Source organism: Myxine glutinosa, chromosome 4, assembly GCF_964187855.1.
Source record: "Myxine glutinosa chromosome 4, kmMyxGlut1.1, whole genome shotgun sequence".
Taxonomy (NCBI): Eukaryota; Metazoa; Chordata; class Myxini; order Myxiniformes; family Myxinidae; genus Myxine; species Myxine glutinosa.
The window spans coordinates 215054215-215067731 of NC_136264.1; the positions used below are offsets into that span (position 1 = coordinate 215054215).

Consider the following 13517-nt stretch of genomic DNA (forward strand, 5'->3'; position numbering starts at 1 on the left):
CTCTGTGGCAATATGGCACTTCGTGAGTGAGTTTTGAGCTCGGTTGATGTTGTACAAGTGACTGTCACCCTCTCGACAGACTCTGGCGCATCTCCTTGAAGAGCGCGATGCAGCAGTACTTCCACTCGGAGCAGCTGGAAACCAGCCCTTCAAATTGGTTGGCTCAATTTCAGGTATCGGCCAAGCTATTTTCACAAGGAGTTTTAATCCTTCTAATAATTATGATGTTTAACATGAGGCCTTGGAATTGTAGTCATGATCAGTGTATGGCCCGCTTGATGTGCCAGCATTGCAATTTGGTCATGAATAGGATTTGTAATAAAATAAAAAACTAATTTCTTTTCGATAAAGGGGTGGTGCAAAGCTGGCTGAGATGGCCTGGACACTTGGTGCGGATGGGGGAAGAGGGCGAATAGGTTGGCGGAACAAGGTCAGAGGAGAAGATGTAGACCTTGGATGGTTGAGATGGTAGGATTGCGTGAAGAGGGATGTCAGTAAGGTGGGGGTGGTTGCAGAGTGGAGAGAGTGGCTGAGGGCAGAGGGGAGTGGGGAGTGGAGAAGTGTCGGGGTCAAGGCAGAGCAGGAGCTTGGTGCCATGGATCTCACCCTTTATTAAGAAAGAGGAGAAGAAGAATAATGGGTGCAAACTGAACTCTTCATATTTGATAGGCAAAAGATTCTCCGTGAGTTATCGGTGAAATCTCTGTCCAATGATGCTCTGCGAGACCTCAAAGTAGGCCACATACAGTCGTGGCCAAATATATTGGCACCCTTCCACTTTTTTCAAATAATTCTCAATTTTCCATTAAAAACAAGTTGAAACTGACAAAAGTATTTGGTCCCCACAATTCTTTATTTCACTGTTAATATTACAGAGCCTTTCTTTTTGATTCAGAACTTAATATGTCCTTTTAAATCCGAACATAAAAAGAAATGGCATTAACAAAATTATTGACACCCTCGACTTAATATTTGGTAGCAAGCACAGACTTTGGACAAAATAACTGCAGTCAAGCACTTCCTATAGCCATGAATGAACTTCCTACACCATTCTACTGGCAGTTTGTCCGACTCTTCTTGTGCAAACTGCTCCAGTTCTCCCACATTTGAAGTGTGCCTTCTCCCAACTGCTGTTTTCAGATCTCCCCACAAGTGTTCAATGAGATTTAGATCTGGACTCATTGTTGGCCACTTCAGAACAGTCTAGAGTTTTGTCTTGAACCATTCCTGGGTGCTTTTTGAAGTGCGTTTGGGGTCATTGTTCTGCTGCAAGACCCATGACCTTCAACGGAGACCCAGCTTTCTGACACTGGGTTGAACATTGCGCTCCAAACTTCCTTGGTAATCTCCTGATTTCATGATGCCCTGCACACATTCAAGCTACCCAGTGCCAGAGGCAGCACAGCAACCCCAAAACATCACTGAACCTCCTCCATGTTTGACTGTAGGGAAGGTGTGCTTTTCTTTGAAGGCTTGATTTTGTTTTCCATAAACATAGAGATGATCTGCTTTACCAAAAAGCTTTAATTTGGTCTCATCCGTCCATTGGACATTCTCCCAGAAGGATTTTGGCTTGTTCAGGTTTGTTTTGGAAAACTCCAGTCGGGCTTTCTCAGCAATGGGGTCCTCCTGGGTCTCCTACCACAGAACCCCCTTTCATAGTGTTGGCGACGGATGGTGCGAGTTGAAACTATCGTACCTTCTGTCTTATGTCTTATCGTCTTATTGTCTTATGTCTTATCGTACCAGCATGAATCTGATTGGCAGTTGATCAAGGTGCTTTCTCCACCATTCGAACAATCCTTCGCTGCAATCTTCGATCAAGTTTCCTCTTGCGGCGATGTCCATGGAGGTTGGCTACAGTGCCATGGGCCTTAAACTTCCTGTTAACATTGCGTACGGTGGACACAGGAACACAAAGGTCTCTGGAGATGGAGTTGTGTTCTTGAGATTGTCCATGCTTGGCTACAATCTTGTGTCTGAGCTCTTCAGGCAATTCTCTGGTTTTCGTTCTTTTCTCCATGATCATTGTGGTACACACCGTGACACAAAACAGCAGAATGACACCTTTCTCTATTCAAACTGGTTGAATGAGTGATTTTTATATTGCAGGCACCTGCAACTCACCATAGGTGAGTTCAATTCCAAAGAAAAGGAGAATCACCTGCTTGAAAGCTAATTATTTCTAACAACTTCTAAAAGGTGTGACTAATATTGTCTGGGCCAATTTTGGATTTCTGTGTGGAATAAGTTACAATTTTTAATTTTTCACCTTTTTTTGTTTTGTTCCACTGCAAAGCAAAGAAATACAAATGTGGATCCAAAAAGATAATTATTTAATTTCAACAATTTCCTGGAAGAAATTGTGCATTATTTGAAAAAAGTGCAAGGGTAGCCATATTTTTGGCCACGACTGTACGTCTCCCTCCCCGATCAAAAAGGTACCTTTTGGCATTTTGATCATTTGCATGAATTTGTGTCTCAGACATTTCTGTTACTTAGAAAACAAAAGAGTTTCCAAATCAGAAATGTATTTTTGCCGTTCCTTTATTGAAAGAATAATTTCCTCATTTAATCAAAGCAACTTATGCAGAGATCATGTGATCTTGCTAGTTTGAGAGATCATAGTTTATCAATAATAAACATGTCCGTATAACCCACTATGAACTTCCAGAGGATGAAGTATTGAGGTCATACTAATGAAGACGTTGTGATTTGTGTAATTGGGTTCTTCAGAAAATGACGATTTGCTCCGATGACGAAAAGGAGCGATTCGTGCAATTCTGGAATTTGCAAATATCAATACCTGACAAACCGAAGTTGTGACAAAGTGCAATAATCTGTATTCACGGGAGAAACACCTTCCGTATAGCATGGAAATCCGTTGTTTTGTAACGATCCGTACACCGGTTTCCGTATTTTCGTCAGAGAAGCATGCTGCGATTATAGGGAAATTTGGTGCTATATTCCGATATGCTGATTCGTTTCTAAACCCATTTCAGCCGGTTTTGGCACAATGCTATCGCATCATGACCACAATTGTGTAAATTACTCCCATGGTCATTTTTACGAGGTATTTTGTTGAAGTTAGCCTGGTGCAAAAGCTTGCAAGTGCGTTAACGTGATCAGATGTCCGTCAGGCAGGAGAACGTCTATCCGTCGGTAAATATGGAAATGGCATCCATTGTTGAATTTTATCATCGCCGTTTCCTCCTATGAACATCACGGAAAGGTGCCGTCTTTACGTTGCATGAAGTAAAGACGCGATTCTGCTGCACACAAATACAAAACCTGATCATGTCTGTTGGTCGCGGTGAAGTTTGTGACCACATCGATACGAGACCAATTGATCTTAACAAGGAACTTTGATGCAGGCGGAGGCCATTTGGCCCATCATGCCTGTGCTGCACCACCAATAGTATCTTATAATCCCTGCTCTGGCCCAAGCATACCTGGGCTTGGTGAAAGGTTAGTTAATGCTCAAACAGTACAGCAGGCAGGTATGCTACAAGGCCGTGAAGACCAATGAAAATTTTGGACAAATGGACCAACAGGCCCACTAATGTATCAAAAGTCCTGGAAAGTTTTGTGGTATTCAGTATTTATTTATTTTATGCAGTTGAATGCTGTACAAATTGAAAATAATCCTTCCAATGGCTGTTCAGGGGGGAATAAAAAAAAAATTCCCCCAAAATTACTTTTTTATAGGCATAGTTTTTTTGTTACACTTTGGACAGGACACCCCCAAAAGGCATATTTTCGCAATAATTTTTTTTCATTTCCTGGAGGGAGGGGGAAAGAGAGGAAGGTCGAGGCATGTCTCCGGACTACCCCTAGCAAGATCTCATTTTGCTCGTTACGTTCTTTTTTTCAAAAGTTCTGCAGTTTCACCCATGTGTATTGCGCTTTTAAACTTTCCCTGCAATATCATTTCATGTGTAGGATCTTGTGTCATCCTGACAATTGTCAATTCATCCTTTGGCACCTGCTAACCATAACGAACAGATCATTAATCATGATTGAGAGCGCGTCTCTGAATAGGGGCCAACAAGTCATTTTCATGAGATATAATTATACTCGTAGGTGCGCTAGGTAGCTCTTGGCACGCTTGATTCTAAATCTGTTTTTAGTTTTCCTCGAGCACGTAGAGGTTTTCCTGATGAGAACGATTACATTTGAAAGGTTATTGTCTTAAGGCAATAATTATTAATCAATTATTGGTATTTCAAAATTACTGTTATTAATATTTGCCAAAACTGGTCTAGCAAAGTGTGTTTACATCTTTGATGAATGAAAAAGGTTAGATTTTGTTGACCAGTGTAATTGGCACACAACATATTGTCGCGCCACCGGCGAGTAAGACCGCCTGATGACAGATATCCGAACCAGCTTTAATTCCTATGGTGGCACCCAACTATGACGGTTATCGTGTGTGCGAGATGAAAGGCTGCAAGGCATTTACCTGAACGAAAAGAAACGGGTTTATTCCCGAACCTACAAAACTCGCAAACAAGACGGTAATTATAAAAATAAAGCAAGGGGTGAAATTGAATGTTGAGGTAAAAACTCATTTCTAATTTTGAGATGTCTCCACAAAGTCACAAACACACATGCAGGGTAAGGCAAATAAAAATAAAATAAAATCCCTTTGGCCGGCCGCTACTTATCGGTGGTGCAAATGGGTTATTTTCTGTGGAGACGAGGCTCAGAGTCTCCCGCTCGGGAAGCGCACAAGATGGCGCCGAAGACGGCCTCCTTCGGGGTCCCTCTACCATCAAGTGCAATGCGGATCCCAGCTCCTTGGTGAGCCCAAATGTTGCCCAACTCTATCGAGATGTGGCCGGCGCAGCAAAAGCTCCACACTCCTTCAAAAGCACACACAAATCCCAGCACACCAAGTGCACTAACAATGGCGAGCTTCTTGTTCATGCCAAGAAAGAGACTGACTCCTCTTCTTCCTCTCTAGAGCCAATCGGCTCGTTGCCCTTCCAGTTTGGCCCGTCCACGTCCACAGTCCAATCACGTCCCTTGGGGCGTGGCCTGACGACCTGACTGATATCCCCCTTAGGCCTGCCCACAAGAGGCGGATAATTTCTCCTATTAGATCCATTGGGGGGCGAGGCTTTGTCCGGGCGGATCTTCCTTGACTTTTGTCGGCAGTAAAGGTAATTTCAAAGAGGTGCATGGCCGGCCGTGGCAGCAAAAACGTTGGGGAAAAGATTACAGAGGGTAAGCATGCACTGGCGAAAATTATCCTTAATCCCTACCACTAATTAGCACTGCTTCACCCACCCCTTCCCCATGTGAAGAACAATTAAACAACCTTAAGTTAGTTTCTCTACTTACTGTACATTGAGATTTCTCGTACACGTCACGCAGTCCATGCTACGTCTTATGCAGTTCTACCTCCCCTACGATATTCTTTCACCTACCCCCCATAAACATAACAATATGTTTGTAAAATGCGTCTTCTTGCCTTTTCCATAAAACCACTTGTCGAATCACACATGGTGAGTGTATCGAAACCAATTCGCCAAGAACAACTTTCAGACATTCAATATCGATTACACTGGTGTGATTCTTATGGCCGGTTGAGAATAACAATTTTTGCTGGTATTTGATGACTTTGTGTTGTCGTGATCACAACAACATCATTATACGGACTGTCAATGACATGATTCTGGTGGATAGCACTGGCATGTTGTGCAGGGATGTCAGCCTCTTCGTGGTCACTCTATAACTCATTCACTGACTGAACAGATTGGACAGATATCTGGGACGAGGTGAATTTCAACATGACACTCTTCCAAATGAGTGACAAAAATGCAATAACCTCCTTCATGGTTGAGCAGCTTGGTTGGCTGCCAAGTGTAAAAATAAATAAATAAAACGAATTCCACAGGGTCTTCCCTTGGCTCACCAGAGGCAAAAATTTGTTTCCACTCCTTGGGAATTTTTTGATCCACGTTATACAATCGAATGACATTCAAACTATGGGCACCCTGCCGAGAGCGATCAGCATTCTCATTTGAAACTGCTGGCTGGGTACTGGTCTGTCAGAGTTGTCCCAAGACCAACACAACCTGTTCATGAGTTGTATTTTGACAAACATAACTCCTTTAGTGAAGTCCCCAAAAGTGTCACGTGTGTCCCCAAAAGTGTCACGTGTGTCCCCAAAAGTGTCACTTGTGTGGCCAAGTATATTAATGATAGCCATACCATGGACAGTAAGAGCTGTATTACCAGGGAAGGAGCCAGCAAGGATATTCTCGGCCATGCTTTCAAGGAAATCCTTGCGTCAACCTGCTCGTTTTTTCCGTACGTTTTTTTTTTTTCCCCGAATTGTTTTATTAATTTTTTTTATGTATACAAAATCGTAGCTTGTGTAAGAGCACGTGGCTCGAGACACATCAAACACAAAAACATAAACGGACACATAAAACATATAATAAAGGGAGTGGGAGACATGAGGGGGGAGAGAGGAAAGCACAACAGTAGAAGTAGCGAACAGGGACATCGGTAGATCTGTGGAAGGGAAAGGGCTGGGGGGGGGTAGGGGGGGGGGTTCACGGTATAAAACAAATGGACGCTACTAGGAATTTCAGGAATGAAGTCAGAGATTGAAAGACGTGGTTTTGGGATGTATTAACGTGGATAGAAAAGATCAAGATTTTGGATGGGGGGTGACGGAGGATGCCCAGTCGGCGACTGGCTTTGGAGGCCAGCTTGGAAATGTGGTTTTCCCAGGAAAGATCATGGCAGATCGTGAAACACAAAAGCTTGAGTGATAGAACTTCTTCAAGCCGATTGTTGAGAAAGTATATGGGAGGGTTTTCCAGACAGTCTTTTTGGAGAGACATTGTGAGAGTTTGAGATTTGTCGGGATTGAAAGACATGTTCCACTTGTTTGACCAGTCTTTGATTTTGTCCAGGTCTGCAGAGAGTGAAGAGGCTGCAGACTGCCGATCTGATAGATGAGGAATGGAGCGGCAGAGAGTGGTCATCAGCAAAGAGATAGAGAGGATTTTCCAGATTCAGAGAGATCATTAATGAAGACCAGAAAAAGCACAGGTCCACAACACTGCCTTGTGGAACTCCAGCCTGGTTCCTCCGGTTTAAAAAAAATATGGCTGCACTGTATTTCAAAAAAAATATTCTGATATTGATAAAAAAGTGGAAAGACATAGTCGTTCAAATAAAACGTTTTCCATCATTGAGCCTGCTCGATTAGCCATTTTGTATAAGACGAAATGCACTTCTGCACTTTCATCTCACATAGTATAGTTGTAAGATGAACGGCCGCATATGAGAAGGGTCACATCCGATCGACCCCGAGCGCGGCAATCTAGCCTGGCCCCGACAGTAACTGTTTGCATGCATTGATGACATCTCCAGATGCCAAAAAGAACCCAGAAAAAAACAACTGCGAAATGTAAGCAGACTGTCGCTGACCGTCACCATGAAAACAGGAGACGAGCCTGAATACCAGAGGGTGACGAGTACTTCTTCTGTGTACCTTGTAACGGAAGGATAATGGACAATGGTGTTAGCCTCGGGTCAATATGACCTGAAAATACATTTCGAGTGCAGTTCATAGGGGATGTGTGAATAAAAGTTAATAGTTTGTGTCCTTGGACATTCATTTTCAAATAAACTATTTGAGCCAGTGGAGGCGGATGTGACGAGGCAGAAGTGTCGTTTTGCCAGTTCTTGGCCGAACATAATTTGTCAGTGATATTTGACAATCATTTTACTAAGCTCATGAAAGAAATGTTCCCCGACAGCCAAGTTGCTGTGAAATTTGCATGTAGAATGACAAAGGCTACCCAAATAATAAATTGTAGTCTCGCTGAGGTCTACACAGGTCCAGTTTCAGAAAGATGTGAGACAGCCCTTTCTCATTGATGATTGATGAGAGCAATGACAAGAATGAATCAATCCCTTAATAGGTCATTTTTAATCACCCCTGGAGAACTCACCCTGAGATTCACCCTGAGACCAGGTATATTTAATTGGAAAATGGCATTGGGGAAAGAAGCACAAGGATGGGGTTCGGTTGGGGTTCGGTTGCGAGAGGACGCTGGCGTTGCATATTCGCCGCTTCTCCGACTGGATGGATGTACAGGGTCTGCTTCTACCTTTCTGACCTGACATCTCACACCTGTCCTGCCTTTTCACACCCGCACGTGCCGCGTGTTCTCCGGCTGGATAACGGAATCTGCTTTTGATGGTACGGAATACGGAATTCGAAAGGCCCGCTCCCGTTGATTGTGGCCGTGGCCTTGTTTGCCGGTGGCCTTGTGGCCTTGTTTGCCGCTGTGGTCTTGATTAGCGGCTGCAGTCGTTTGCCGCTGCATTTGCCGCTGCGTTTGCCGCTTTGCCTCCTCGACCTTGGCCTCGTACTCGTCCCTTCGCTCCTGCCTGGCATGGCTCTGAAGTACTCCGCCGCAAGGCTTCTTCTGCTCAATACCCGCTCCACCCCATCATGCATCTCTGCCATCAAATCAAATGGACTCCTCCGACGACCCAGGTACATTCACCGTGGCTCCGGTCGCAAGTTTGTTTATTTGCAATCAGGTCACTCCATCCCCGTCCTCTGGTCGGCTCAGCGCACTCTCACTCTTCGTCCCAGCGCACCTGGTCACAGCAACCCACACGATCGCACCTCTTGCCTACGAACCCTGGCTAAATCACCTGAATTCATCCCTGCTGTTCAAAACAACATCAAGCTCACCCTGTTCAACACCCGGTCCCTCAACAATAAATGCCTCATCCTGAACGAATACATCCTGGATAACAAACTGGACTTTCTCTGTCTCACCGAAACCTGGCAACAACCTCTGGACTACTACACACTCAACCTCACCACACCCAATGGATATTCCTACGTCAATAAACCACGCTCGGAGGGCCGAGGTGGTGGAATTGCCGTTATCCACCGTCAAGACATCAAGACCAACCTCATCTCCATCTCATCTGCTCCATCATTTGAACACCTGGCTTTAAAACTCTCTGGTCACACGCAGTCAGTCATGGCTGTCGTCTACCGCCCTCCCAAACCACACCCATCATTCCTGTCTGACTTCTCCTACTTTCTGACCCAGCTATGTTCCCTCTCCCCCTCAATCCTCCTCCTTGGTGATTTCAATATCCACATGGACTCCACTGACTCCACAATAACCACTGACTTCACTGATTTACTCACCTGCTTTAACCTCACTCAACATGTCGACTTTCCTACCCATATCCGTGGTCACATTTTGGACCTTGTCTGCTCCACTGGATTAAATTTGCACCATCTCTATGGCTCCGACCTCACCCTCTCTGACCACTTAGCCATCACTCTGACCATCAACATCCCCGCCCCAACACCAAGGCATTATCGCACAATCAACTTCCGTAAGCTAAACGCTCTTTCACCTACCTCATTCTCATCCACCCTCTCTGAAAAAATGTCCACTTCTCCCTTCATTGACCTCCACACCCCTTCCGACCTCACTGACTACTACAACCACACTCTCTCCTCCTGCCTTGACCAGCTTGCGCCTGTAAAAACCAAAACAGTTTCTTTCACCCATTCTGCTCCCTGGTTTACCCCTGAACTCCACCTGATGAAAACTCGTGCTCGCCAACTTGAAAGACTCCGCAATAAAACGGGTCTCACAGTTCACTCCCAAGCCTACAAGGACCACATACAACACTACAAAGATGCCCTCTCCCGCGCCCGCTCTGCCTACTACTCTCAAATTATCCACTCTGGCTCCGGAAACCCAAAAGCACTCTTCTCGACAATAAACAAACTCCTCCGCCCCCTGAACACCACCACCCAGTCATTCACAGTAGACAACTGCATCTCCTTCCTCTCTTTCTTCCAACGCAAAATTGACAACATCTACAACAGCTTGATCACCGCCGCACCCGCTCCCCCTCCAACCACCTGCCCCCCCTTGTCCTGCCATCCCCTGTCTCGGTTCTCCCCAATCTCTCCTACTGACCTCTCTGAACTCCTCATAGGAATGAAAACTGCCACCTGCACTCTTGACCCCATCCCCTCCAGCTTTGTCAAAGCCTCCCTCCCTGCTCTCTCTCCACTTATCATTGCAACAATAAACTCCTCCCTGTCTACAGGCATCGTCCCACCTTCCCTCAAAATTGCTGCTGTTACCCCCATTCTAAAAAAACCTGGTCTAAACCCTGACACCCTAAACAACTTCAGACCCATCTCCAACCTACCCTTTCTGTCAAAAGTTTTGGAACGCGCTGTAGCCACTCAACTCAAACATCATCTCTCTGCCAATAACTTGTATGAAACATTCCAATCCGGATTCCGCTCCAACCACAGTACTGAAACTGCTCTCCTCAAAATCACCAACGACCTTCTCCTCTCCTCTGACGCTGGCAACCTCAACATTCTCGTCCTCCTCGACCTCAGCGCTGCCTTTGACACCATCGATCACACTATCCTCCTCACCCGACTTGAATCCACCTTTAACGTCACCGGCACTGCCCTCTCTTGGATTAAATCATACCTCTCTGACAGATGCCAGTTCATCTCCATCAATAACTGCAAATCCCCCACTGCTCCCCTCCCCCAAGGTGTCCCCCAAGGTTCAGTTCTTGGCCCCCGCCTCTTCATCCTTTACCTGTCCCCGCTCGGTCACTTAATCCGCCGTCATGGTCTCCAATTCCACTGCTTCGCCGATGACATCCAGCTTTTCATCTCCACCAAGTCCGTCTCCACCGACACCCACTCTATCCTGACAAACTGCATCACTGAAATAAAATCCTGGCTTCAAATCAACTTCCTCAAGCTTAACTGTGATAAATCTGAAATAATCATCATTGGCCCAAAAACGCTCACAAAATCCACCCATAACTTTGCCCTCAACATCGACGGTATCCCAGTATCCACCTCCCCTCACATCCGGAATCTTGGCGTCATCTTTGACCAAACCCTTTCCTTCGACAAATACACTAAACAGATCACAAAGTCAGCCTTCTTTCACCTGAAAAACATTGCCCGTCTCCGCTCATCCCTCTCCTCCACGGCTGCAGAAACCCTCATCCACGCCTTCATCACCTCCCGTCTGGACTACTGCAATAGCCTCCTCTATGGTTCACCCTCAAAAATCACCAATAAACTCCAATACATTCAGAACTCCGCTGCCCGTCTACTCACTCATTCCCGGACCCGTGACCACATCACCCCCGTCCTTTACAAGCTTCACTGGCTCCCCATCCCCCAGAGAATCCAGTACAAAATCCTCCTCTTGACATACAAAGCCCTCCATAACCTGGCCCCATCCTACCTGGCTGACCTCCTCTCCAGACACACTCCCACCCGCAACCTCCGCTCTGCTGGTACCAACCTCCTGACCCCCTCCATCCGGACCAAATTCAGATCCTGGGGGGACAGGGCCTTCTCCATCGCTGCTCCCACCCTCTGGAACTCACTACCTCACACCATCAGAGACTCCTCCTCACTCACCACATTCAAAACATCACTAAAGACCCACCTGTTCAACGCTGCATTCAACATTCAACCCACAGCATTTAACCCCTGACTATCTCTTCTCCTTCTCCCTCCTTTTGCTTTAAATATTTCCCTATTGATTCTTGTCTTGTCTTTTTGATTCTTGTATATCGCTGCTGTTTGTTTTCTTGATTCTTGTCTTTTTGCAATTGTTGTTTTCATGTATTGTTATGCATTATGTTTTCCACTCTGTCAAAGCGCCTTTGGGCTTCTGGAAAAGCGCTATACAAAATAAATGAATTATTATTATTATTATTAAGGAAGCAATCACAGTACATAATAATCAATAACAAAACCACTTGCCCATGAACCAATCAAATGAATGGGAGGTTCTTAATTGTCCTATGCCTACGGGCCCAGTGAGATGGACAAAAGTGGAGATCACAAGAAAAAGAGTTACGTGAAAATCCTGCAGGATAGAAGTTCTGACCACTTCGGCCAGGAATGTGCCACTGCATTCTGAGACTGTGTCTTGCATGTTGGAGTGGAAGAGAGGGTGAGGCTCTGGCTTGGGCGGAGGCGTCGCTCTGCCCAGGATCTGATCGGCGCAGACCGTGGCTTTCACCAAGCAGATTCCGCGTATTTCCTCCTTCTATAGTCGCTTCGCCGAATTCAGTCGTATACATTGCACGGTCCTCCATGCACACTCCGCTGGGCCCCATGAGACCCCTCCCAATTGGTTCTGGTTTCCCCAATATTTTTCCAATGGCCGTGGAGGTATATACTTTTTTTTTTTTTTTTCTTCTTTTTTTTGTATACAAGATCGAGACTCGTGAAAGAGCGAACATTAATCACACAGAAAGACACAGACACACAAAACAAATAACATCGGGAGCGGTAGACAAGATGGGGAGAGAGGGGGAAGGACACAAACACAACATTTGAGAGCAGGGACCGAGAGACATGGAGACATCGAGAGAACTGTGGGAGGGAGAGGGCTTTGGGAGGGACGCATGGGAAGGGGGGGGGGGGGGGGTGGGAGAGGTATAAAACATATGGACACTGCCAAGACTTCCAGGAAAGAAGTTGGAATTTCAAACAAGGTGGATCTGGGGTGAATTAGTGGGGGTAGAAAAGATCAAGGTTTTGGATGGGGGAAGATAAGAGATGGTGGTGAACAGCTGTTTTGAAGACCTGGAGGGAGGAGTGTGATTGAAGTGAGTGTGGGAGTTTGTTCCAGAGGCGGGAGGAAAGAGGAATGAAAGAGTGAAGGTGAGCAGAGAGCCGAGATTTCGGCAGTTTAACCATCAGAGGGTGGCTGGCAGATCTTGTGCGACCTGTAGGAATATTTGGGGGACAGAGCACAGAGAGAGCTGGGGGAGCAAGGCCGGAGAGGAGTCGGTAGAAGACAGAAAGACCACCTACCTGCCTGCGGTGAGTGAGTGAAAGGCCCTCAGAGATAGCTTCATCGCGGGAGATTCCAATGATTCTGAAAGCTTTGGATTCAACAGCGTGAAGCCGAGCCAGGTGTGAGGCAGGAGCACCAGCCCATAGGGGAGAACAGTATTCCATTGAGTTGCGGATGAAAGCCTTGTATGTGGTGAGGAGCTCAGGTGTGCCTAGGAAGGACTTCGCACGACGGAGGATGCCCAGTCGGCGACTGGCTTTGGAGGCCAGCTTGGAAATGTGGTTTTCCCAAGAAAGATCATGGCAGATGGTGATACCCAAAAGCTTGAGCGACAGAACTTCTTGGAGAGGATTGTTGAGAAAGTAGATGGGAGGGTTGTCCAGTCGATCTTTTCGGAGAGACATAGTAAGAGTGTGAGATTTGTCAGGATTTAAAGACATGTTCCACATGTTTGACCAGTCTGTGATTTTGTCCAGGTCTTCAGAGAGTGAGGAGGCTGCAGACTGCCGATCTGAGGGAAGAGGAATGGAGCGGCAGAGAGTGGAGTCATCAGCAAAGAGATACAGAGGATTTTCCAGAGAGTCGGAGAGATCATTGATAAAGACCAGAAAAAGCACAGGGCCCAGCACACTGCCT

The 13517-nt window shown here is 46.0% G+C and overlaps 1 protein-coding gene across 2 annotated transcripts in view; it reads left to right on the top strand.

The window, feature by feature from the left end:
- LOC137425702 (uncharacterized) overlaps positions 1–13517 on the top strand; it is a 75279-nt gene that overhangs the window by 51529 nt on the left and 10233 nt on the right. For both annotated transcript variants that reach the window (XM_068114397.2, XM_068114398.2), the window contains exon 5: positions 80–173. In XM_068114397.2, coding sequence (XP_067970498.2) covers positions 80–173 — 94 coding nt within the window. The remainder of the gene's footprint in view (positions 1–79; positions 174–13517) is intronic.